The 27151-nt window shown below is 43.0% G+C and overlaps 1 protein-coding gene across 15 annotated transcripts in view; it reads right to left on the reverse strand.

Moving 5' to 3' along the window:
* Positions 1-2886: 2886 nt before the first annotated feature.
* Positions 2887-27151, reverse strand: part of HNRNPK (heterogeneous nuclear ribonucleoprotein K) — a 28923-nt gene continuing 4658 nt past the window's right edge. For 12 of the 15 annotated variants that reach the window (XM_068155412.1, XM_068155420.1, XM_068155410.1 and 9 more), the window contains 12 exons: positions 26622-26678; positions 25189-25232; positions 24171-24243; positions 23664-23777; positions 22719-22847; positions 17466-17773; positions 16505-16559; positions 7788-7838; positions 5575-5596; positions 5417-5499; positions 4839-5008; positions 2887-4125 (listed from right to left, as the gene is read on the reverse strand). In XM_068155412.1, the coding sequence (XP_068011513.1) occupies positions 4092-4125; positions 4839-5008; positions 5417-5499; positions 5575-5596; positions 7788-7838; positions 16505-16559; positions 17466-17773; positions 22719-22847; positions 23664-23777; positions 24171-24243; positions 25189-25232; positions 26622-26678 (1140 nt within the window). In that variant the 3' untranslated portion in view covers positions 2887-4091. The remainder of the gene's footprint in view (positions 4126-4838; positions 5009-5416; positions 5500-5574; positions 5597-7787; positions 7839-16504; positions 16560-17465; positions 17774-22718; positions 22848-23663; positions 23778-24170; positions 24244-25188; positions 25233-26621; positions 26679-27151) is intronic. The other 3 variants (XM_068155418.1, XM_068155423.1, XM_068155422.1) reach the window with 2 other exon arrangements.

Here is a 27151-nt window from a genome sequence, read left to right on the forward strand (position 1 = left end):
TGCTTTACCAATTAACTTTTTAGCCTTCTTTTTAGCTGACACAGATTCTACACATTCCTCATCACTAGATGACTCTGGGACTGATCGAGAGCCACGGCGTTTTCTTTTTGATCTAGTTTTAATAACAAAACAAGCTCTGGACACCTTTCTCTCTCGCCACAAGGAATACAGAGAAAACACATTAGTTATCACCAGCAGCAGAATTATACACATCACATAAATCACCTTTGGATCCCAGGCATCACTTCAAGTTACTCTTTCCTCCGGCGGAATCTTAAAACCCTTTATCTCAATTGGGAGAGTGGTGGAGGTAACATTCCTGTATCTCACTGGCCATAATATATTAATACATTTTCCATACCATAATTTAACTCTGTACATAACCCACATATAAATTGTCCGCACCAAATATTTACCCAGGTAATCCAAAACCAAACCCAAACAATACCTGTAAACCAGAGCCCCAAAAATTGAAAAGAATAATCGCTCCACAAACCACAATACCTTCATGTTTGCTAATTCAGCTGGAAAACACTAAATCAATCAAATAATAAATTAAACTAATTATCTGCCCCACGTTGGGCGCCAATAAAAAAAAAGTAGTGGGTTGGAAGGGTAAGGCCAAGAAGCCTCCTCCCTTCCCCCTTGTAAGGTAAAGGGAAAGGAAAAAAATTGAAGGGAAAGGAAAAAAAACTCACAAGCTGAATTAGCAAAGCAGTGGAGCTTTATATTTACAAAGCAATGAAGGATATGCAGGGGAATATATACAAATTTACAATATTTACAATATATACAAAGATATACAACAGAGTAACACAGAAATGAGAGTAACCCCCTTGCCGAGGGGTTCCCCACCTCCGCTCTCCCCTCTCCCCCCCTCCCTTTCCCCAGAGTAGTTCGGAAAAGAGGGAGAAAGAGAAAGAAAGAAGTTAAAAGCAGTTTTGTGTTAATTGGAAGCAGTTAATACAGGCCTTATCAGGTTTGTCAGTTTGAAGGCCGGAGCCTTGGCAGAAAGCCCAGCACAGAGAGAGCTGCTGCCCAAAGAAGAGGCGGAAGCAAGACTGAAGATAAAAGTGCTGGAGTGCCCAGTTCACTCCCAGTTCAGAAGGAGCTTCCTCCCACTTCACCAATGAAATTAGTTTAGATTATTCTTTCCGTTTACCAACTTCCGTCCACCATATTCCCTTTCTTAAGGGGGCAACGTCAACCGGTCACACCCCCTCACTGGCAGGAGAGTGAAAAAAGTGGAGAGCTTTAGTTGATATCAGATTACACTAAGAGAGAGGAAAAGGAAAAGCAAAAAGGAAAACACCCAACTGAAATCTGTACAGGACAACCGCATTGCACAAAACCGAAAGTGGAGTGAGCTCAGCCCCCACCAACTACAACAACATCTTTGAAGTGTTACAAATTTCAGCCAGCATTGCTCAGACTAGTGTAGGGATATACATGATGCAGCTCAAACCACTACACCCTAGCACAGTCCTCCTGAGGAATGAGATGGCTTTTCAGCATTGGCTCAGTAGAGGAATGAAAGGTGGGGACAAAGGCAACTACACAAGACCCAAACCCATGGGTCCTTTGAGGAATTCCTTAGGCTCATCTTAATTCATACAGAATTATTTTTCAGGAAACCTTAAACATACTATTTCTAGGTATTTTACTAGTTTATCAGGATTCTGCACTTGTTCAGGGATGAAATTCCAGAACATTGACAGTGACCACTGTCCTAGGCCCTTGCCCATGCTTTCCCACACCCCCTGCCTCATAACTATCCAGATCTCTGGGTAGCATTCTTGGAAGAGAATAGGTAGCTCTAGAGCAAACCTGGGACACATTCAGGAAATACAAGAGCATGCTACCTTGGATGTTGTCCCAAGGATAGTCACAATTATCAAAAGCTGATAATGTGTCCTCCCAGATATTGGGTGAGACTAATAAAGAACACACCACATACAATTATCACCTCAACCTAGTGACTAGGGGTATACTCAATTCAACATTACCCAAATATAGCAGCATGAGAGTCCCAAATCCATTTCCCCCAGGTGATAAACATCACTACAGGGGGTAACGTTTTAAACACATCCCCTTCCATTACACAATCTTATATGCAAATGGACCAATATTATAAACTAAATAGTGCATTTTTATAAAGAAAAATGCATGTGACATTTGTTTTAGGATGCTTTGGTCAAATTTCTTGTTAACTGAACCCTTCCTGCCCCACGTTTGGCTTCAAAAGTCAATGTCACTGTCCAGGCATACCCAGTAGCTGAGCTCCACACAGCCACTCCCACAAGGAGGCAAACTCACCTCTAACCATAGGGCTTTAGTAGAACAGCACATAACTAACAAAAACCAGGGAGAACAATACTACTAATAAAATAGCATATAAAGCGATACCAAAGACACAGCACTGATCACAATCCCACCACTGCTGCCCATCTAGAGCTTGCTGGTGGAGCCTGCTCTAACCAGCAGCCCTTGTCCCAGCCAGGTCTTCCCTTTATACAGCAAGCAGGAGATCCACAGTATCAAATAGGCAGCTGAATCAGCCAACAACCTATCTTGACTGTGGTCCCTTCTAGCCAGGGGGGGAAATGGGTTATAAAACACAAACCAAACCCCAACAGAAAGCCTTAACCCTATCCTAACCAAACCCAGAACAGACAAGAGGTTGTGTTCCCTAAGAATTTATTATAGCTCTGCTAAGACGACCACTTCTTCTCTTCTTGCCCTTTCCTATTACACTAAGTAGAGGTGGCATTGCAACAGGAATTATCCATTATAGTTCAAAAATGAGAGAAGTAAATGGTCAAGGCACCTCCGAAAAGTTAAAAAGAATCCACTTCATCTAGATAAACCATATTCAGATTTACCAAGTTCTTTTGCATTTTCAAAATTGTTTTTATTTAAGGAATTAAAATCAAAACTAATCTATAAATACAAATGTCAAGGTATTACATGAAATATCCAGAGCCACTTTTATCTTTAATGTCTCACATATTTCCTATGAAATCAAACAACAGGGAAAACAAGTTTAAGTTTCATTGTATACAGAAATCAAGTTACATATTGCCAATTTGTCAATTAATAAAAGTTTCTACCTGAAAACTCTGAAAACCACAGTTGATTCATTAATACTACACAAACTGCTATTTTTAACATTTGCATTAAGCTGTCTAGACTAGGTATATTTAACCCACTGTTAACTCCATGGCATAAGTGTGATGATTTTTTTTGGTATACTGTCACCAATATATATGTATTGCAAAGAGGGCCAAGAACTTGCTGAAAAACTTTGTTTCACAATGTTTGCATTGAAGTTTTTTTATCTCCCCCCCCCAATAGCAAAGCCAAGTCAGTTTTCACACTGTTTCTTTAGTTTGCCAAAACTACATCATTCAATCTATATAAAAGCAGCAGAAGAGCAAGTTTAACAGCAACTGCATTTATGCATTTTCTTTGAGGGTGGGGGGTGTGAGTGTGTGTAAAATCCATTTTAGATATTGCCTTGTATATTTTTTTTAAAAAAAATGACCACCACTAATAGGTTCAGTAAATTTATTGAAAAATCATAATAGGTCTTAAAAAATGCATTATATTCTGTACACTGCTCTCAAGGTATGTCAAGGATACGTGAATGACCAGACTTCTCCTCCTCTTTGAAAAAAAAATTTTAAAAAAATTACAGTGTACATAAAGCAGGGTGTTCACAATAGTTACAAAAACATTACAATTTACCACAAACAATGAACAAAAATAAAATCCACTCCGCTGCTGTTTCAAAATTTCAAATTTCATTCTTGTGCAGCTTTTCCCTTCTGCAAATATTTGTAATGAAATAAAACCTTACATGTTGTGAACAGCAGATTCCACTACACCTCAAATTCAGAACACCTATGAAGCAAGCAGAGGAATGTTGGCTTTTTTCCCCAACAGAAGATATTTAAAAAGAAAAAAATAAAAAAACTAAAACCACAAAAAAACCACACACAACGTGCAGGACTCCTTCAGTTCTTCACTAGTCTTAGAAAAACTTTCCAGAATACTGCTTCACACTATAAAAAAGAAAAAATAATCTTGCATTAGAATCCTTCAACATCTGCATACTGCTTCACACTATAAAAGAAAAAGAAAAAAGCATATATTAGAATGATTGACCATACATACAGAATCCCAATACATTTGAAAGCAACTAATTTTAAACTATGACTAACAATTATAAGCGTATTTTAAGCACATTTAAATATGTAGTAATTGAAAACCAAACATTCAGATTCAGCAATAATAAATACTATGATAGCAAACCGTTTTCTTAGTTGTGCTTTAATAAGTGTGAAACTATTGATAATTCAGCAGAAGAAAAAGTAATGCCAGTAAGCTGTGAAATGCTGCATAACAGCACCAATTGATTTCAACTCCTGTCCTGTAGAAGCATGGTCTGTGCCATATGGCAGACTGTGATTTGTTGTCAGTTAAGTTATCTAAAAACAACAAAATCACTAGTCTTCCACACAGAACTAGACCAAGATCCACTGAAATCTTCTATATTTTCTACAAGTACTACACAATTTATTAGTTTTTTTTGCAGCAATTTTCACTAGAGAAATGAGAGGACAACTACTTTAAGGTGTCTTCCATCAAGATCAGTTTTGAGGGAACCTTCATTTTAGTTAGAACAGAGAAAGAATCAAGGCAGAACTACTACTGGAGAAGCTCAATAGTTAAATCCTGCTTTCTAAGGACTATATTGCAGAGAAGAACTTTAAAATGTAATAGTAGGAAAGTCACTTTAAAATTGACAGTAAGGACAGCATTAAGCTTCAACTTGCCTGTTCTGCAGTAAATACTGAGCATTTTGTATCTGGTCCTGTGTTCCTGTAATAGTTATTATTCGATCTTCTGAACCTTCTAGTGGTTCATCAATTTTGATTGAAGCTCCTGACTCATGACGTATTTGTTTGATTCTCTGTCCTCCCTTTCCAATAATAGAACCTGCCAACTAGGGGAAAAATATCACATTCATTTTATGATATAACTTTCTCTATAAAAACACAGTACTGTTTAAATAGCTTACATCAATTTAATTAAGAGTTACAATGAAAGCATATTCTTTCATAGGCTCTAAAAAATCTTCTGTAGCATTTACTATATAAACAGAGGTGGGATAAAGTCAGAAGAACCAGATGCTTGTTTGTAAAAAGTTATGTAGACTACATCTACTACTAAAAATTAAAAAAGTTCAGTGCATCTCTAAAATGAGGACTTTTTGGGATTTAGAAACACCTGCTTTTTAATAAGAGTATGTCAAGCATCCCAAATAATTTTGAATTTATTTACATATTCTGAGAAAAGGCTGTGGTTTTCTAGTTATTTAAACTCAAGTACAAAGCAAATCAGCTTCACTTACATCTTTGGGAATTGTTACTTGTGTTGTGATGATGGGTCCACCAAGATCTCCATAAGAACCACGGCCACCTGTGTAAGAATAGTCTGATTTAAATGTATGCATCAAGCTTCTTGCTGACTAAATGAAATGTAATGTCAAAATTTGCTATAAAAACTTACCATATCCAGAGCCACCCTCAAACTACAGGAAAAAAAGAAAGAGAAAACCCTTAAATAGCAAACAGCCATGATTCATTCACTTGTTTTCATCTCAATTATCATACTGTTAACTTTGAGCCTATTTTACACAAAAATCTTAACCTACAACCTTAATCCACATGCCATTAAAGGCAAACTGGGGAAAAGGGCACACCAGGAACAAGGGGAAGATGATCACAGTATCACCAAGGTTGGAAGAGACCTCAAAGATCATCAAGTCCAACCCGTCACCACAGACCTCATGCAATTTCTTATTTTGGTCTATTACAACATCTGAGAATTAAAATTCAGGCATATTGGTTTAACAAGCAACCGTATCAATTTGGCTGGCAAACAGCTCTTGACACAAGCCCTATGAGGAGAGGCTGAGGGAGCTGGGGTTGTTTAGCCTGGAAAAGAAGAGGCTCAGGGGAGACCTCATTGCTCTCTACAACTACCTGAAGGGAGGTTGTAGACAGGTGGGGATTGGTCTCTTCTGCCAGGCAACCAGCACCAGAACAAAAGTCTCAAGCTGTGCTAGGGGAAGTTTAGGCTTGAGGTGAGGAGAAAGTTCTTCACAGAGAGAGTTTTTGGCCATTGGAATGTCCTGCCCAGAGAGGTGGTGGAGTCACAGTCCCTGGAGATGTTCAAGAGGGGATTGGACATGGCACTTGAAGCCAGGGTTTAATTAGTCATGAGGTGTTGGGTGACAGGTTGGACTTGGTCTCTGAGGTCTTTTCCAACCTTATGGATTCTATGATATGATTCTATGCTGCTCCACTCCTGACCCTAAGGCTAAACTTATAATTGAATGATCAGAGTTCAATTTCTCCTGAGTTACAGGGGCGAAGTCTCAGCTTGGGACAAAACGTTTACCTGGTAACTGCCAACTCTTCTACTCCATCAATATCTTTGGGGGAAAAAAAAAATCAATGAACTCCATAATTTAGACTATGCTACAATTCTTTGTCTTAGAACAGACAATCATGACACTAATTACTGCTATTCTGCTAAAACTACCATACACTAAATCCAAATCATTGCAATGCAGCACTCCTGACTGCTTTTATTTTTTTGGATTTGTAGACTGGTCCTTGACATCAAGTGCTTAATTTGGTCTAATGTCTTCTAAATGTGCAAACGCCCATTTTAATATCTTCCTGTAAAAGCAGAGAATAAATATGCACTCCTCTCTAGAATTCCATTAGTATCACTGAAATACAGGAATTTGTGTGAATTACTTGTTTGCAGAAGTTGTAATGCAACTACTTCTTCCAAAGAACTATTTACCTGCTAGCTTTTTGGAGTCACATCAAAATGGAAACTCTTCAGGAAAAAAATTTTTTTCAGTTGGTCTGTTTCTAAGCAACCTGTGTTGTGTAATCATGTTGCTTAACGATACAGACCATACTACAACATAACAGAGCTTGTAGTGGAGTGCAAAACATGGAATAATGAAGGAGCTATGCTTAGAACTTAATTCAAAGGCTGACTAGAACTGTATATTCCACTCGTATTCTTCCACCTATTTCTGCTGATATATGTCTGCACAGGGAAGCCTTTCCTCAGGCTAACTTGTTTCAATGAACAATCCTTTTCTTAACCCTTTCTGCTGCTTCTCCTCCCCAGACTGCAAGACAGCAAAATGAGTTTGACAAGCAATAAGTGTTTATGTAAGATAGGAACTAGCATTTGATATTTGGCAGCATAAACACTTCACGACACCCTTGAAATTTTGCTTCCTGAAGCCCTTAAAAGTAAAGAGTTTGGTAAACCCTAATCAAATATACTACTTTCAAATACATAGATAGGTAATGCATAATAGTTTACCCACAACTTCATTTGAAACAGGAGAAAACACAACAGGATGGAGCTAACATAAGCCAAATTCCTAAACATGCACCTACAGAGTGCTAAAAAGCAAGAGTTACAATGGAAGTTAGAATACTGAAATAGGATACAAAAGAGGCAACACTACAGAACAGCTTTTCTCTTGGCTGTGCTGCTGCATGCTTCACTACTGTTTAGGACAAATTACCAAAACCTGAGTTAGGACTGCTCTAGGGATTTTTCAGTAGGTGCAAGATGTCACTGACTACATTCAACCTCAAGAAATTCCAGTTATGACTTAACCAATTCAAATGATCTCTCTCAAAAATTAACTATTAAACAGTCAACAGCAGAAGCACACTCACCAACTCTGGTGGCTGCATATCATCACAGGCATCCACATGACACTGCATCATCTTCCAGGCACAACATAATAGAAGGAAAAGAAGAAATTAAATCCAAATGAAGTCCACATCATGGAGACTTATAGGTATCTTGGCAAGCAAACATACATACTGTTATGAATGGGCTGCACAAGAAAATTCACATACCAACATAGAAATAATTTTTTCTGTACTGCTTAAACTACTACAAATATTTACTCTTTTACTGCAAGAGAACTATAAGGGGTCACACTTCTTTCTTTGTTTTGTGGCATAAACAGATTTTCCTCTTACAAAGAATATCCAGCCACTAAGGGGAAAGCAAAGCTCAGTTTGTTTCTGTAAAAACATCTTTAAGTACTAAACCAGTACTATATACTAAAAGATGTTATTACCAGATATCAAACCCCTCTATTTCTCTCATGTATAAAAAAACACCTAGAAAAACATTCAATAAAACAAGTAACTGTTGTTGATTTATCTATGTCAACAGCAAGTCAAGCAAGGAGGATAGGGTTTTTCATATTTCAGTAATTAATTGCCATGTACCTTATATAGCAAACTTCTGCTGCCTAATTATATTTGGAATAGTATTTTTATTTTTTCTCAGCCTCAAGTGTGATATATAGCATTTTCTTCTTCCAAAGCTCAACAGCAAACAATTATAAAAATGCAAGAGAAAGATCAGTTTGTTTTGGGGAAGACAGGGTGTGACTCCAAGAATCTAGCAGGTTCACAATACAGAGAATTCCCCATCCTCTCTCCACCTGACTAAATGTGGCAACTTCAGAAGCAATGGCAAGAAAGCTCCTGCCCAGCATAACAGGCATGTCTCCCCAGTAACTACCTCACTTTCCTGGGTGCCCTTACAAAATAAGTACAATGTTCTGCAAGGGGAAGTGAATGATGATAACTGTTCACCCAGCTTGGAGATGTTGCCGAGGTTTAGCCTGTCTACACCCCACACCAAAAGAACTTCAATAAATAATAAAAGATGATTCAATATCATAGGTGACTCCTGAAGGGAGCAGAAAGCCTGATGTGCTAACTGGACCTATTTCTTAGGGAATTCTGCTGCCTCCCTAGGACCTGAGTTAACAATGCAAGAGGAAAACTTCCTTTCTTAGTATGGCCACTACCAATCTTTCAGTTAGTCAGTGATGAAGTAATGGCAAGAAGTCCAAGAGAAACAAAGAGATACTTCAGGGACTTGGGATGACTTGTTAAGGAGCTGGGAGCACAAGTAGCATTCTCTCTCCCTCTAGTCAAGGGGAGCAATGAGTAAATAAACAGGAAGAGCCAGCAGATCAATGCCTGGCTACAAGCATAATGTCTCAAACAAGACATTGGGTTCTTTAATCAAGAATTGATTTACAGGACACCAGGCCTGCTGACAACAGATGGGATACACCTGCCTCAAAGGGGGGAAAAAAGACCCTAGCACAGGAGCTAGCAGGGCTCACTGAAAAAGCTTTAAAAATAGATTGGAGGAGGGCAGGGCACAAAACCAGGCTTTGCTAGAAACAAACCCACTATTTAAAAGAAGGTGTGCTAGTGAGGCCTTTTGGTCTGCCATTTCAGTGGAGGAAAGGAATGGAGACCCCCACAGAAGCAAAGACATAAGTGTTAGCAATAGGCTAGTTACCACAGAAGCACCTGAAAACAGCCTGATAACTATCACAACTTCTCCCTGCAAAAAGGTGGCAAGACCTTTAGACCAACTGAAGTGCAACTTCACTAATGCATGCAGCATGAGAAACAAACAGGAGGAGGTGGAAGCCACTGTCTGATATAACGGCCATCACAGAAACATGGTGGGATGTGTCACACAACTGGAGTGCCACAATCAGTGGCTACCAACTCTTCAGAAGGGATAGGCAAGGGAGGAGAGGTGTTAGCATAGCCCTGTATGTCAGGAAGTGTTTTATCTTGAGCTTAATGATCATGATGATAGGGTTGAATGTTTATGGGTAAGAATCAGGGTGAAGGCCTACAAGACACATCCTGGCAGAAGTCTGTTATAGACCACCCAACCAGAATGAAAAGAGAATTTTGTAGGCATCTGGCAGAAGACTCACAATTGCTAGCCCTTGTGCTTGTGGGGGACTTCAACTTTCCTGATGCCTGCTAAAAGGGAGCAGCCCTAAAAGTTTAAATTGTGTAGAGAACAGCTTCCTTAGGTAGCTGGTGAGGAAGCCAATGCACCCTGCTAGACCTGCTCTTTAAGAGCAGAGAAGTACTTGCGTGTGCTGCAATCATTGGAGGTTATCCGGGACATAGCAATCACAAAATTATAGTTCTCAATTCTTTGTGAAGAGGGGGGGATCATCAGAACTACTTCCTTGGACTTCCAGTGGGCAGAATTTGGCCTGTTTCAGAAACTAGTCAGAGTCCCTTGGGAGGCAGTCCTGGAAGACTAAGGAGGCCAGACAGCCTAGACGCTGTTCTAGAAGAAAGTCTTACAGGTGCAAGAACAGGCCATCCTCCTGTGCCAAAATACAAGTCAGTGGGCAGAAGGCTGACCTAGCTGAATAGAGAGATCTAGTTGTACCTTAGATGAGAAAAAAGGAATTTATAGTCTTTGGAAGAAAGGGCAGGCCACTCAGCAGGACTACAAAGTTGTCCTGAAACTATACAGGGAGAAAATTAAAAGGGCCAAAGTCCAACTGAAAATTAATTTGGCTTCAGCTGTTAAAGAGAACAGGAAATACTTCTACAGATATATTGGCAACAAAAGAAGGCCTAAGGAGAATCTCTGTCCTTTGTTGGATGCAGAGGGGAGCAGCAATCAAAGATAAAGAAAAGACTGAGGTATTCAATACCTTCTTTGCCTCAGTCATTGGTATTAAGACCAGTTGTTTGCTGGATACCCAGGCCCGAGTTGGAAGATCGGGATGGGGAGCAGAATGAAGCCCTTGTAATCCAAGAAGATATCATTAGTGACCTGCTGCAGCACTTAGATATACACAAGTCTATGGGCCCAGATGACATACACCCACAAGCACAGAGACAACCAGTTGAAGTGCTCACCAAGCCACTTTCCATCATTTATCAAAAGTCCATGCTAACCAGGGACATCCCAGCTGACTGGAAACTGGCAAACATAACGCCTATCTACAAGAAGAGCCAGAAAGAGAACTAGGGAACTACAGACCAGTCAGTCTGACTTTGGTGCTGGGGAAGGTCACAAAGCACGTCATCTTGAGGGCCATTATGCAGTATGTGCAAAGCAACCTGGCGATCATGCCCAGACAGCGTGAGTTCATGAAGGACAGGACCTGCTTGAAAAAACTGATCTCCTTCAATAACTACGTGGCACACATTCACACAGACTTTAGCAAAGCCTCCGACACTCTCCCACAGCATCCACCTGGAGAAACTTGCTGCTCATGGCTTAGATAGGTAGATGCTTTGAGGAAAAAATTGGATGGATGGCCAGGCCCAAAGAGTGGTGGTGAATGGAATTAAATCCAGTTGGAAGCTGGTCACTAGTAGTGTCCCCCAGGGCTCAGTTTAATTTCTTTACCAATGAACTGAATGAGGGAAATGAATGCACCCTCAGTAAGTACGCAGATGCCGCTAAGTCATGAGGGAGTGATGATCTGCCTGAAGGTATAGAGCAGAATAAACCAGGTTGGAAGAGACCTTCAAGATCATTGCATCCAAGCTATCATCCAACCCACCTAAACAAATGAACCATGCAACCAAGCACCCTATCAAGACTCCTCCTGAACACCTCCAATGATGTTGCCTTCCCAGGCAACCCATTCCAAAGGGCAATCACTCTCACCATGTAGAACTTCTTCCTAACATCCAACCTAAACCACCCCAGCGCAGCCTAAGACTGTCCCCTCTTGTTCTGGTACTGGCTGCCTGGGAGAAGAGACCAACATCCACCTGGCTACAACCTCCCCTCAGGTAGTTGTAGAGAGCAATAAGGTCACCCCTGAGTCTCCTCTTCTCCAGGCTAAGCAACCCCAGCTCCCTCAGTCTCTCCTCAGAGGGCTTGTGTTCCAAACCCCACACCAACTTCATTGCCCTTCACTGGACACATTCCAGCAAGTCAACATCCTTCCTAAACTGTGGGGCCCAGAACTGGACACAGTACTCGAGGCGCGGCCTAACCAAAGTAGAGTACAGGGGCACAATGACTTCCCTGCTCCTGCTGGCCACACTATTCTTAATGCAGGCTAGGATGCCATTGGCCTTCTTGGCCACCTGGGCACACTGCTGGCTCATGTTCAGGCAGCTGTCGATCAGTACCCCCAGGTCCCTCTCTCTTTAGCAGCTCTCCAGCCACTCTGACCCCAGCCTATAGCTCTGTATGGGGTTGCCGTGGCCAAAGTGCAGCACCCGGCACTTGGACTTGTTAAATGCCATTCCATTGGACTCTGCCCATCTGTCCAGTCGGTCGAGGCCCCTCTGCAGAGCCTTTCTACCCTCTGACTAACATCTGCCCCTAACTTGGTATCATCTGCAAACTTGCTGATGACTGACTCAACTCCCTCATCCACATCATCAATGAAGATGTTAAAGAGGACGAGGCGCAGCACTGATCCCTGGGGGACGCCACTGGTGACTGGCTGCCAGCTGGATGTGGCACCATTCACCACCACTCTCTGGGCTCAGCCCTCCAGCCAGTTCCTGACCCAGCACAGAGTATAGCGGTCCAAGCCACGAGCTGACAGCTTAGATAGCAGTTTGCTGTGGAGGACAGTGTCAAAGGCCTTGATGAAGCACAGGTAGACCACATCCACAGGCCTCCCCACGTCCACCAGATGGGTCACCTGATCATAGAAGGAGACCAGGTTGAAGAGGCAGGACCTGCCCTTCCTAAATCGATGTTGGCTGGACCTGAGCCCTTGGCCGTCCTTCAGGTCCGCAGTTATTGCCGCCAGGATAATCTGCTCCATCACTTTCCCTGGCACTGAGGTCAGGCTGACTGGCCTGTAGTTTCCAGGTTCCTTCATCTGACCTCTCTTATTGATGGGGACCACATTAGCCATTTTCCAGTCAGCTAGGACCTCTCCAATGAGCCAGGACTAGAGGAAAATGATGGAGAGCAGCTTGGCCAGCTCAACTGCCAGCTGTTCCTGCTGGACACACTGTTCCTGATGCAGGCCAGAATACCATTGGCCCTTTTGGCCTCCTGGGCACACTGCAGGCTCATGTTCATCCTACCATCAACCAGCACCCCCAGGTCCCTCTCTGTTTGGGAGCTCTCCAGCCACTCTGACCCCAGCCGGTAGCACTGCATGAGATTGCTGTGTCCAATGTGCAGCACCTGGCACTTGGATGTGTTAAATCTCATGCCGTTGGATTCTGCCCATCTGTCCAGCCTGTCGAGGGCCCTCTGCAAAGCCCCTCTACACTCAGATCAACTCCTGCCACCAGCTTGGTGTCATCAGCAAATTTACTGATGGACTCAATGCCCTCATCCAGATCATCAATAAAGATGTTAAAGAGCACAGGGCCCAGCACTGATCCTTGGGGCACACCACTAGTGACTGGCTGCCAGCTGGATGTGGCACCATTCACCACCACTCTCTGGGCTCAGCCCTCCAGACAGTTCCTAACCCAATGCAGTGTGCTCCCATCCAAGCCATGGGCTGACAGCTTGGCCAGGAGTTTGCTGTGGGGGACGGTGTCAAAGGCCTTACTAAGGTCCAGGTAGACTACGTCCACCAGGCAGGTCACCTGATCATAAGTGAAGATCAGGTTGATCAGGCAGGACCTGCCCTTCCCTAAATCCACGCTGGATGGGCCTGATCCCTTGGCCATCCTGCAAGTGCTGTGTGATTGCACTCAGGATGACTTGTTCCATGATCTTGCCTGGCACTAAGGTCAGGGTCACAGGCCTATAATGCCCATCCCATCTCATCCAGCTAGCCCTTCTTGTGGATGGGCACCACGTTGGCCAGCTTCCAGTCTTCTGGGACCTGTCCTTTGAGCCAGGACTGCTGAAAAATGGAGAGCAGCCCAGCAAGCTCATCTACAAGCTCTCTCAGCACCCTAGGATGGATCCCATCTGGTCCCATGGACTTGTGGGGATCCAAATGGCTGAGGAGATCTTTAACTACCTCCTCCTGGAACAGGGGGTAACTATGCTGCTCCCTAGCTACTTCTGCCAGCTCTGCAGGCCAGCTGTCTGGAAGACATTCTGTCCTGCTGTTAAAATTTGGGACAAAGAAGGTGTTAAGTAACTCTGCCTTTTCCTCATCTTTTGTCACTACATTCCCCTGTGTCCACCAAGGAGTGGAGGTTGTCCTTGCTCCTCCTCTTGCTATTAATATATTTATAGAAGGATTTTTTGTTGTCCTTCACAGCAGAGGCCTAAGCTCTAAATGTGCTTTTGCCTCCCTAATTTTCTTCCCACATGACCTAGCAGCATCCTTAAACATTCCAGGGGTTGCCTCCCCTTTCTTCCAAAGATGGTACACCCTCTTTTTTTTCCCCCTTAGATCTTTTAGAAGTTCATTGCCCATTCAGGCTGGCCATCTGCCCCAGCAGCTTCCACTCAGTTACAATATTCCACTCCATATCCACTAATGATGAGTAAAAGGCAGAGGTACTTAACGCCTTCTTTGCCTTAATTTTTAATAGCAAGATAGGTTGTCTTTTGGACAACTGGCCTCCTGAGCTGGCAGATGGAGTCAGGGAGCAGTATAGTTCCCCTGTAATCCAGGAGGAAGTAGTTAGAGACCTGCTTAGCCACTTAGATCCCCCACAAGTTCATGGGACCAGACGGGATCCATCCTAGGGTGCTGAGAGAGCTGGCAGATGAGCTGCCAAGCCACTCTCCATTTTTCAATTACTTTGCCTCACAGGAGAGGTCCCAGACAACTGGAAACTGGCCAACATGGTGCCCATCCACAAGGAAGGCTGGAAAGAGAAGCCTGGGAATTACAGGCCTGTCAGCCTGACCTTGGTGCCAGGCAAGACTAAGGAACAGGAGAGATGATAGCATTGAGAAGTCCAAGTGCCAGGTGCTGCACTTTGGTCATAACAACCCTATGCAGCGCTACAGGCTGGGGACAGAGTGGCTGGAGAGCAGCCAGGCAGAAAGGGACCTGGGGGGGGCTGGTTGACAGTAAGCTGAACATGAGCCAGCAGTGTGCCAAGCATCGGCCAAGAAGGCCAATGGCATCCTGGCCTGCATCAGGAACAGTGTTGCCAGTAGGAGCAGGGAGGTGATTCTCCCCCTGTACACTGCACTGGTTAGGCCACACCTTGAGTACTGTGCCCAGTTCTAGGCCCCCCAGTTTAGGAAAGATGTTGATTTGCTGGAACATTTCCAGAGAAGGGCAACAAAGCTGGTGAGGGGTTTGGAACACAAGCCCTATGAGGAGAGGCTGAGGGAGCTGGGGTTGCTTAGCCTGGAGAAGAGGAGGCTCAGGGGAGACCTTATTGCAGTTTACAGCTACCTGAAGGGAAGTTGTAGCCAGGTGGGGGTTGGTCTCTTCTCCCGGGCAACCAGCACCAGAAAAAAAGGACAGTCTCAGGCTGTGCCAGGGTGGTTTAGGTTGGATGTTAGGAAGAAGTTCTTCACAGAAGGAGTTATTGGTCATTGGAATGAACTGCCTAGGGAGGTGGTGGAGTCACCATCACTGGAAATGTTCAAGAGGAGACTGGATGGGGAGCTTGGTGCCATAGTTTAGTTGATTAGATAGTGTTGGATGATAGGGTAGACTCAAATGATTTCAAAGGTCTTTTCCAACCTTGTTAGTTCTATTCTATTTTTTGAGTTTTTTTTCCTTTTAAGTCCAAGTCTTTCCTTTCAATCTTTCTGCTAAGCTTCTGGTGCCCCAATTTCGACATTTTTGTAGTATTTCTAGTATACATTACAGGAAGTAACTATGTCTTCCTCTCATAAAGGGGCAATGCTCATTTAGGTAGCCATTTCATAGCTCCTCACCTTCTTTCTCTTCCATTATTTTAAATAAAATAAGTCTCATCTGTCACCTCAAGCAATGTGCCAAACAAAGATTGTTAACCACAGGTACCTATGATTTCTCTTCCCAGGAAAGAGGATATATCAGTGTGTGACTCCCAGAAAGTCAATTTTAGAATACAACATGGAAGAATATCTTAAGCATTTTTTAATTCTCCCCCACCCCAAAACACCTGAATTTCATTTAAAATTCAACTTATCAGTGATTCTGCCTCCAAAACATTTGGAATTAGAGTACTTGCTTGGGTTCCCCCCCCCTCTTTTTTTTTTCCATTTTTTGAAAAAGCCATCATCTGCCAGGCCAACTACAACTCTTTACTAGAATTTAAGAGAACATGAATAATATCTGTAACATCTGTTGAAAAACATTGTTCTGATGTGCTTTCTTGATCTATAAAGCCTCCAATTCCTATTTATATAATCCTGATTAAAATGCCAAAGTCTAAAAGAAGGCCCATGTAATAAAATCTGCAGGGACTGTGCTCTACCAACTTTTGATTCCAACCAAAAACACCCCACAAACTAAAACCACACAGCAGATCACATCCCAAATACCCTTCACACCCCAAAACGGTCATCATCTTGCAGGTACCATTTGTATGGCCAAAATATTTCGGTGGATATCAAAGTTTAATCAGAAGCACACATACTTCAGACACTGTAAATGTATGTATTTGAGAACAGTTTCCCCAGATGTTGGAAGCAGTAACCATTTACTAAACAAAACAATAGGAATTTTAACTTTTACCATTCCATCATAACGGTCTCCAGGTCTACCTCTTCGGTCATAAGACATAAGATCCCTAAAAATGAGAGAAAGCAGCAGCACATTAGTCATGTTATAAACTAGTTTATATGTTCGCTTGCAAATTTTCAGTATTTGTACACAGCTATGAACTTCTGAATGCTTTAGTCAAGTTCTTCAGAACATAAAAGTTACAAAACTACTCACTATAGGCATAGGAGCTTCCTACATCACAGAAATAATTCAATTGCTTCTCAGAATTCTCTGGTGCAATGAACACTCAATCCTGCATAATCATGAGGCAGTTTGGTCCTGACTGGGGGCCAGATACCCACCAAAGCCACTCTACCATTGCCATTCTTAGATGGACAGGGGAAAGGGAAAATATAACAAGAAGCCTATAGGTCAAGATTGAACCAATCTAATACGACAAAAAGCAAAAGCCACATGTGGAAACGAGAGCAAACAATACTATTCTCTACTTCCCATCAGCAGATGATGTCCAGCCACTTCCCAGGAAGCAGGGCTTGAATACATATAGCAGTTGCTCCAGAGGACAAATGCCATCAATAAAAGTCGCCACACTTCCTTCTTTTCCTTAGCTTTTATATCTGAGCTGACATCATATGGCAATGGAATACCCCTTTGGTCAGCCTGGGTCAGCTGGCCTGACTGCATCGCTTGCCAAGATCTTGCCCACCTTTCAGCCCACTGCTAAGAAGGGGGGGATGTTGTAAAAGCACAGCCTTAGTGCTTAGCAGTAACCAAAACACTGGTGTGTTACCAACACCCTTTCCAGCTACCACTACAGGAAAAAAAAAAAAAAAAAATATGCTCTGGGGACAACTCACCCTCAGCCAAACCCAATACAAATCACTATCAACATGGAACATGAAACAAGTCTGGGAAACAGCATAATTCAGTACATTTTAGTCAAGTTTGACGTACTTATGCAACAGCTTACCCGCCACGAGGAGGTGGTGGAGGAGGAAGGGGAAGATTACGAGCTCTACTGCCACCTCTGCCACCACGACCCGGTGGAGGTGGTGGAGGTCCTCTGCGAGGGCTCATATCATCATAATCTCTTCTTGACGGAGGCATAGGTCGTCCACCACGACCAGGAGGCATTCGATCAAAGCCTCCTCTTCCACGCATTGGAAAGCTTACTGGACGTCCCCTTCTCTCATCAAACATCATTGTGAAGCCACCATAGTCATATGTTTCATCATAGAAATTGGGATCATAAGGTTGGGCCCGTCCTTTAATGGGAGACTACAATGCACAAAAAGAGAAACAAACCAATCAACCCACAAAAATTGAAAAAGCAAAAAACAACACCACACACCAAAACAATAAACCAAAAAAAAAAGAGAAAACACCACCCCTCCCCCTGGTTAGGACTATTACAATTATTTTATTTCATTAAATTAATTGCTATTTTAAAATGCAAATTAACTTAACCCACAACACAGTATCACCAAGGTTGGAAGAGACCTCAAAGATCATTGAGTCCAGCCTATCAACACAGACCCCATGACTAGACCACGGCACCAAGTGCCACATCCAATCCCCTCTTGAACACCTCCACGGATGTTGACTCCACCACCTCCCTGGGCAGCCCATTCCAATGACAAACGACTCGCTTGGTGAAGGACTTTCTCCCCACCTCGAGTCTAAACTTCCCCTGGCGCAGCTTGAGACTGTGTCCTCTTGTTCTGGTGCTGGTTGCCTGGGAGAAGAGACCAACCCCTTCCTGGATACAACCACCTTTCAGGTAGTTGTAGAGGGCAACGAGGTCACCCCTGAGCCTCCTCTTCTCCAGGCTAAACAATCCCAGCTCCCTCAGCCTCTCCTCATAGGGCTTGTGTTCAAGGCCTCTCACCAGCCTTATTGCCCTTCTCTGGACACATTCAAGTGTTCTTATGTCCTTCTTAAACTGAGGGGCCCAGAACTGGACACAGTACTCAACGTGCAGCCTAACCAATGCAGAGTACAGGGGCACAATGACTTCCCTGCTCCTGCTGGCCACACTATTCCTAATGCAGGCTAGGATGCCATTGGCCTTCTTGGCCACCTGGACACACTGCTGGCTCATGTTTAGGCGGCTATTAATCAGCACCCCCAGGTCCCTCTCTGTTTGGCAGCTCTCCAGCCACTCTGACCCCAGCCTGTAGCTCTGCATGGGGTTGCCATGGCCAAAGTGCATTACCTGGCACTTGGATTTGTTAAATGCCATTCCATCATGTGCCATCATGTAGGACTCTGCCCATCTGTCCAGTTGGTCAAGGTCCCTCTGTAGAGCCCTTCTACCTTCTAACTGACTAACATCTGCTCCCAACTTGGTGTCATCTGCAAATTTGCTGATGACTGACTCAATCCCCTCATCCAGATCATCAATGAAGATGTTAAAGAGGATGGGGCCCAGCACTGATCCCTGGGGGACACCACTGGTGACTGACCGCCAGCTGGATGTGGCACCATTCACCACCACTCTCTGGGCTCGGCCCTCCAGCCAGTTCCTAACCCAGAGTGATGCGGTCCAAGCCACGAGCTGACAGCTTAGACAGCATTTTGCTGTGGAGGACAGTGTCAAAGGCCTTGCTGAAGTCTAGGTAGACCACATCCACAGGCCTCCCCACATCCATCAGGCAGGTCACCTGATCATAGAAGATGATCAGGTTGGAGAGGCAGGACGTGCCCCTCCTAAATCCATGTTGGCTGGACTTGAGCCCTTGGCCAGCCACCAGGTGTGCAGTTATTGCCGCCAGGATAATCTGCTCCATCATTTTCCCTGGCACTGAGGTCAGGCTGACTGGCCTGTAGTTTCTGGGTTCCTCCATCCAACCCTTCTTGTGGATGGGGATGACATTGGCCAGTTTCCAGTCATCTGGGACCTCACCAGTGAGGCAGGACTAGTGGAAAATGGAGAGTGGCTTGGCCAGCTCATCTGCCAGGTCTCTCAGCACCCTCAACTCCTCAGGCTTGGGACCCAAGGGTGTTAGCTGACAGCTGGCTAAACATGAGCCAGCAGTGCACCCATGTAGCCAGAAAGACCAAGGGCATCCCAGCCTGTATCAGAAATGGCATGGCCAGAAGGAGTAAGGTAGTGCTGTCTCTAACTACTTCAAAGGAGGTGGTGAGTGAGGCCCGTGTTGATCTCTTCTCCCAAAGAACTAATGACAGGACAAGAGGTAATGGACCCAAGTTGCATATGGGAAGACTTAAAGTGGATTTTACAAAGAATTTCTTTACTGAAAGAGCAGTCTGTTATAGACCACCCAACCAGGAGGAAGATGTTGACGAAGCATTCTATAGGCAGCTTAGGGCTGTCTCAAGATCTCCGGACCTTGTTCTCGTGGGCGACTTCAACCTGCCTGACATCTGCTGGGAACTCAACACGGCAGAGAGGAGACAGTCTAGAAGGTTTTTAGAATGCATGGAGGACAGCTTCTTCTCCCAGGTGCTGCGAGAGCCTACCAGGGGCAAGGCTATGCTTGACCTCCTCTTCACCAACAGGGAAGGACTGGTGGGCGATGTGGTGGTTGGAGGGTGTTTGGGGTCCAGTGACCATGAGATAATTGAATTCTCGGTTTTTGGTCAAGCCAAGAGGGGCGGCAAGAAGACCTCCACTCTGGACTTCCGGAGGGCAGACTTCGGGTTACTCAAGGAACTCATTCAGAGGGTTCCTTGGGATAAAGCCCTTAAAAACAAAGGGGTCCAGGAGAGCTGGACCTACTTCAATGAAGAATTGTTGAAGGCTCAGGGACAGGCTGTGCCAATGTGCCAGAAGATGAGCCGCCGGGGCAGACGGCCAGCCTGGATGGTTCATGAACTTTTAATGGAACTGAGGGAAAAAAAGAGGGTGTATCACCTTTGGAAGCGAGGGGAGGCAACCCACAGAATGTTTAAGGATGTTGCTAGGTCTTGTAGGAAGAGAATTAGGGAGGCAAAAAGCACACTTGGAGCTTAAACTGGCCTCTACTGTGAAGGACAACAAAAAGTCCTTCTATAAATACATTAATAGTAAGAGGAAGGGGAAGGAAAACCTCCACTCCTTGGTGGACACGGAGGGGAACATTGTAACCAAGGATAAGGAAAAGGCAGAGATACTTAACACCTTCTTTGCCTCAATTTTTACTAGAAGGCCAGAACGTCTTCCTGACAGCTGGCCTGCAGAGCTAGCAGAAGGAGCCAGGGAGCTGCACAGTTTCCCTATGTTCCATGAGGCGGTGGTTGGAACTCTCCTTAGCAGCCTGGATCCCCACAAGTCCATGGGACCAGATGGGATTCATCCTAGGGTGCTGAGAGAGCTGGCAGATGAGCTGGCCAAGCCACTCTCCATAATTTTCCAGCAGTCCTGGCTCACTGGCGAGGTCCCAGAGGACTGGAAGCTGGCCAACGTGGTGCCCATCCATAAGAAGGGCCGGTTGGATGAGCCAGGCAATTACAGGCCTGTCAGCCTGACCTCAGTGCCAGGCAAGATCATGGAACAGGTCATCCTGAGTTCAATAACACAACACTTACAGGATGGCCAAGGGATCAGGCCTAGCCAGCATGGATTTAGGAAGGGCAGGTCCTGCCTGACCAACCTGATCTCCTTCTATGATCAGGTGACCTGCCTGGTGGATGTGGGGAGGCCTGTTGATGTAGTCTACCTGGACCTCAGCAAGGCCTTTGACACCATCCCCCATAGCAAACTGCTGGCCAAGCTGTCAGCCCATGGCTTGGACGGGAGCACACTGCGATGGGTTAGGAACTGGCTGGAGGGCCGAGCCCAGAGAGTGGTGGTGAATGGTGTCACATCCAGCTGGCATCCAGTCACTAGTGGTGTGCCCCAAGGATCAGTGCTGGGCCCTGTGCTCTTTAACATCTTTATTGATGATCTGGATGAGGGCATTGAGTCCATCATCAGTAAATTTGCTGACGACACCAAGCTGGGGGCAAGAGTTGATCTGCTGGAGGGTAGAGAGGCTCTGCAGAGGGCCCTCGACAGGCTGGACAGATGGGCAGAATCCAACGGCATGAGATTTAACACATCCAAGTGCCGGGTTCTGCACATTGGCCACAACAACCCCATGCAGTGCTACAGGCTGGGGTCAGAGTGGCTAGAGAGCAGCCAGGCAGAGAGGGACCTGGGGGTGCTGGTTGATGGTAGGATGAACATGAGCCTGCAGTGTGCCCAGGCAGCCAAGAGGGCCAATGGCATCCTGGCCTGCATCAAGAACAGTGTGGCCAGCAGGAGCAGGGAGGTCATTCTGCCCCTGTACACTGCACTGGTTAGGCCACACCTCAAGTACTGTGTCCAGTTCTGGGCCCCTCAGTTTAGGAAGGAGGTTGACTTGCTGGAACGAGTCCAGAGAAGAGCAACAAAGTTGGTGAGGGGTTTGGAACACAAGCCCTATGAGGAGAGGCTGAGGGAGCTGGGGCTGCTTAGCCTGGAGAAGAGGAGACTCAGGGGTGACCTTATCACTCTCTACAACTACCTGAAGGGAGGTTGTAGACAGGCGGATGATGGTCTCTTCTCCCAGGCAGCCAGTACCAGAACAAGAGGACACAGTCTCAGGCTGTGCCAGGGGAGGTTCAGGTTGGATGTTAGGAAGAAGTTCTATACAGAAAGAGTGATTGCGCTATGGAATGGGTTGCCCGGGGAGGTGGTGGAGTCGCCGTCATTGAAGGTGTTCAGAAGGAGACTTGACGGGGTGCTTGGTGCCATGGGTTAGCTGTTTGGGTGGGTTGGATTGGTTGATGGGTTGGACACGATGATCTTGAAGGTCTCTTCCAACCTGGTTTGGTTTATTCTAATAAAGGTTTATTCTAATAAAGCAGTCAGTCATTGGAACAGGCTGCCCAGTGAAGTGGTAGAGTCACCGAGAAAAACAGATGTGGCACTTCAGGATGTGGGCTATTGGTCTTGAGGGTGTTACCGTTGTTACTGATGAGTGGCACGTGCATTTATCTCACTTACTCCACAATTATAAATTTCTTATTTTACCAGTGCATTGGTACAAAAAATGTTTTCCTTGTCCAGCAAGGTACATCTCAATTCTAGAAAGTGGAAATAATTTCAAAGGGTGCTAACAGGGCAACACTTATTTTGTTACTGGAAAAATAAGAGGCACTAAATTCATAATAAAAAAAGAAAGGTATAATTTTCCATCCAAATAATCTCAACTTTCATGAATGTCAATGAAAAAAAATAGGAAGTTTAAGGCATTACCTCAGAGATAAGATCCAAGATGATCTTGATACATTCCACAACTCTATCAGGTTTTCCACCTATAAGCACCACTCTATCAGTGGAATGGGGACAACACTCTTGGAAGAGCTTAATGGTGGTCTGAGTGTTCTGTTGAAGACAAGAAAACCCCAGATCTTCAAATATAATTATTTTTCACAATTGTATAAGCTTATTGATAACAAAACATGTTAGGACACTAAAACATTTCTGAAGAAACAATCAAACCAGACCATTAAGCTTCCCATCATTTTAAGTGAATACTTGCTTCCAAGTTGTTACCAAACATTTTAGGTCATTATATTTAAGACATGCAGTGACATGAGTTCCTGTGAAATGCTAGTGAACAGGAAGGGTTTGATTTTTAAAAATCTTTCAATTATGGCTCATGTAGACAGTCACTTGATCAAATATTAGTAGAAGGACCACATACTCATTGTAAGTTATAGACCTTCATGTCATAAAAATGTGCTTTAGATGCAAAACAGCAATGCAGCCAGGATTATGTCTAGTCATCTCACAAACAATAGCATATGCCTACACTGATCCGGAATTCTCCTGATTCAGAGATCACTAGCTTTTTAGAAATTCCTTCACAAGGAATGGTCCTTCAAAGAATGTAGTGGTCTTCAACCAAGTGCAAGTTAAAAAAGCAACTGTTTAGCAGTTCATTCCATAAGGGATGATGAACGATATTTTTAAAAAGTAACCTTTTGTCCTTTTGTATAAAAATTACTACTAATATGCTTAAAAGTTTTATAAAAATAATTCCAGGCACTAACACCAACAGCCACTTTATTTCTGCAAGAAAGTCATAAGTAACTTTGGGATTATTGCACAGATGATGCATATACTCCCTGTTTACGAACACAAAACTAATTTGTTTATAGAATGAAAGGAGAATCAGAAAAGAATAGGAAACAGTACCTCTCTGAGTTCTTTGATTTTAGCACCCTTGACACCAATAATTCCTCCTGCTAGACTTTGGTGAATTAGAAGTCTTAATTCACAGTCAAAATCGCTACTTTTGTAGTGTTGATACTGTAAACAAGATGCATACAAGGAAAGAATAAAATATTAGTCAGGGGGAAAATAAGGGGGGGGGGGGGGGTTAAAATACTAATTTAGGTGGGGTTTTTTTGTTAAGATTTTTCTCCAAACACCATTGTATGACAATTTGCTGCTGAACTGCATTACTTCGTTTGCTACAAGAAAATTACATCCATTTAAGTACTTGCCTTTTGAGGTCAAATTAGGTTTTCTTATTAGCTAAAATTTTAAGATATCATACAATGCAACACAGGATGAAAATTACACTATAGCTACTTCAAATTGGGGACTAAACAAGTCAGGAAACATGTATTTTGAAGTGAGGGAGGCTTATCTTGGCTTAATCAAAATCGGTAACTCAAGAAACAAACCCAAGAGACATACCTCTTCTAAAGTAGGGATGATCTTCTTCAAGATTTCTCCAATTGTCTCTGTATCTGCACTTATACTCAAGATGCTGTTAAGATGCCATAGTGTCAGAAAATACAAAGAAGTTGGAAAAGTAGTAAATTAAGTTTAATATTCATACACAAAATCGGCTACACAGAACTGAAAATTAATATTCCCCATTTAAAGTAAATCCACTGAACAGGTTTATAACACATGCATATTTGTTTATGCCCAATACATATGCATGATGAATTTAAGACTAGGTAAATCTTGGAAAGAGAGCAAGTGAGAGCTTTTGAAAGGGCTCAGATTAAGTGGGCAAGAAATCAATGCAGAACTGAAAGCAGAAGTGAATATTTGCATTTACCACCACCACTAATTTAATATATCCTTGCCATTACATTGGTAAAACTGGCACACCTTGTAGAAAAAAAAAAGTGGCATTATGCAAGTGGTCAACATTATATCCAGAGTTAGGTTGAGAGACCAGATAAAAATTACATTACTAACGGGCTCTACAAAAAAGAAATCTAAATACAAGGTAAACAACACACACACCACCACAAAAAACACACCACCACCCCAAAAACACCCTCTGCCTGCCCGCCCTCCCCCCCCCCCCCCATAACACAAACAAGAAGCAAAAAGGAAAGTGAACTAGAGTTAGTATTTCATCAGAAATAATTATGAACAGACAATGTTGGGGGGAGCAAGGTGGGCCACAGATAACAGGCAAGAGACTCTTGAAACAATTTGATTTATAATACAGTGAATATGCAACACTTGAAGCTGTGCTATTTCCATTGAAATAAAATTAGTGGATTGTTTGGGTGGCCAACTCACGTAGTTCAGTGACAAAACGACTTAATGTGGAAAATAAGACACAAAACTTTAAAAAAACCACAATACATTATCTATAAGGGGGATACTATTTAATTATATAAGAGGCAGGTAATGAAATACATTTCTCTCTTTCTAATCAGGCAGTGAGGCATAAACTGTTGGGACATACCGCTCAGGGCCACTGCTGTCTGGGACTGAAACACTTGCATTGTACTGCATTGGTCATTGGCGTTCGTGGATGTTGGCATTGGGCATGGGTATTCAATCAGAAGTTGTCAAGTATGGTACCCGTTTGGCAACAAGCACATTTTTTGGGCATAGCCAACCAGGGTTTTCACATGGGCGTTCAGGGGCGGATGGGCCAACGTCATGGTGGGCAACGCAGGGGCAAGTCGATCCAGTACATGGATAACGGAGATATATGGCCAAAAAAACAAGGAGAGGGAAAAGGGGGGAAAAGCAATACATTTTAATTTAATACAAACTATACTCATAACTCTCAGTTAATGAAGCAAGTTTAAGTTGTTCTGAAAACTAACATGATAATGGATTGCTACATCAACTGTGGCTTAACAGTATGGATCTTAATGAGTTACTTTATCCAACTAAACTATTTTACTTTTAACAATGTTTCAGTAAAAGGTTGGCTCACGAATGTAGACAAACACTGTTGAGACCTGCATTATCAAAACCTTTAGCAAGTTGGGAAAGTTAGCATTCCAGACCAATTAAATTATCTGGACTTCAGTGATGTATTTACAAAAACCAAACAAAAATATTAGCTGCCAAAGTTACTGAGTGTATATATAATTCCTGACCACTTGAACTTAATGCTCAATTCTAGTTACTATAGTTTATGAGCTTTGATGGAACTAGTTCTGTAATGATATATTGGCAAATATTGTGTGAAAGAATTGCTGAAATAGTTGATGCCAAGTACAGGAGTGTAAACAAATGAAACCTGAAAAGCATTGCAAAGTCTGATAAATACATAACATTTACAGCAAACATGTCTAACCACAAGAGTCAATCCGGTACAAGTAAACAAGCAATGACAATTAAAAATGTGTTTCCAAGTAATAGAATGTTTCTTTCTTGTTCTAAACCTGTATTTAAATTGTGCAACCTTAATATGAATGTTTTTGTGCTTCTTGTCCAAACTGTTAAAAGAACGAACAGATGGACATTATGCTTTCTTTTTTAAAGGAAGTTAAATAATTCTTCTATCACTGGGCTAAGCCAGCCACCTCAGTTTTCACTAGTACTACAACTGATTCACACATATGGGAAATGGCAGTTAAAGGTTTTAAGCTTTGTCACAATATTTCTAATTAAAGATATTAACTCATTTAAAGTATGTAATTTAGAGAAACCCTGTTTGAATGCAGAGGTTCAATATAAATCTCTCCTCCCACATAACACGAGCTGGCTTTCAATTACAACACAAACTGATAATGATTGTTAGAGGAGAAGTTTTTCAACAGCTTATAATTGTTTTCTAGATTTGTATTGACCAATATCTATGAACATATACAATCAAGTTTTCAACGCAGTGCTCCAAAAGAATAGGTGTTAAATTAATTCAAACTTGTATATACTCACGTCTGTACGAAGTGCCTTAATATTTTTGCCACCTTTCCCAATCACTGCTCCAGCATTCTGGAAAATAGTTTTCAGAAGTCACGTTATGCTAATACAGCACAAACTACTTTTAACTGAAGGATGAAGAATCTATTTCTGCATTACCTTGTGGAATGGATTCAGGGGTGAGGCCTGTTTTGCCTTTGAATGGTTGAAATTAAATCAAAATAAACTAACACGCTTTTACCATGAAGAACGAAAGAGTCAGAACAGCTCTCACCAGTGAGTTTTGAAAGAAATAAAAATGTCATTCCAATTTCAAATTCAAGTTTCTAGACAATTCTGCATGTTAAAACCATCACTTAACTACAAGTATAGCTGAAAAAAAAATACCTTATGGGATTCCATGCATGTTACGTAGGTCAAGAATTTTGTTAGTTTGATAACTTTTTTTTTTTTAAAATATGTTCGCAAACTTCACTTGCCCTTCAAACATTTGATAATTTCAAATGCTACTTTTGGTTCAAATCTGCCTAACTCAACTGACCACT

The sequence above is a fragment of the Melanerpes formicivorus genome, unplaced genomic scaffold (genome assembly GCF_026170545.1).
Source record: "Melanerpes formicivorus ecotype bairdi unplaced genomic scaffold, bMelFor1.0.p_v2 SCAF_31, whole genome shotgun sequence".
Classification (NCBI taxonomy): domain Eukaryota; kingdom Metazoa; phylum Chordata; class Aves; order Piciformes; family Picidae; genus Melanerpes; species Melanerpes formicivorus.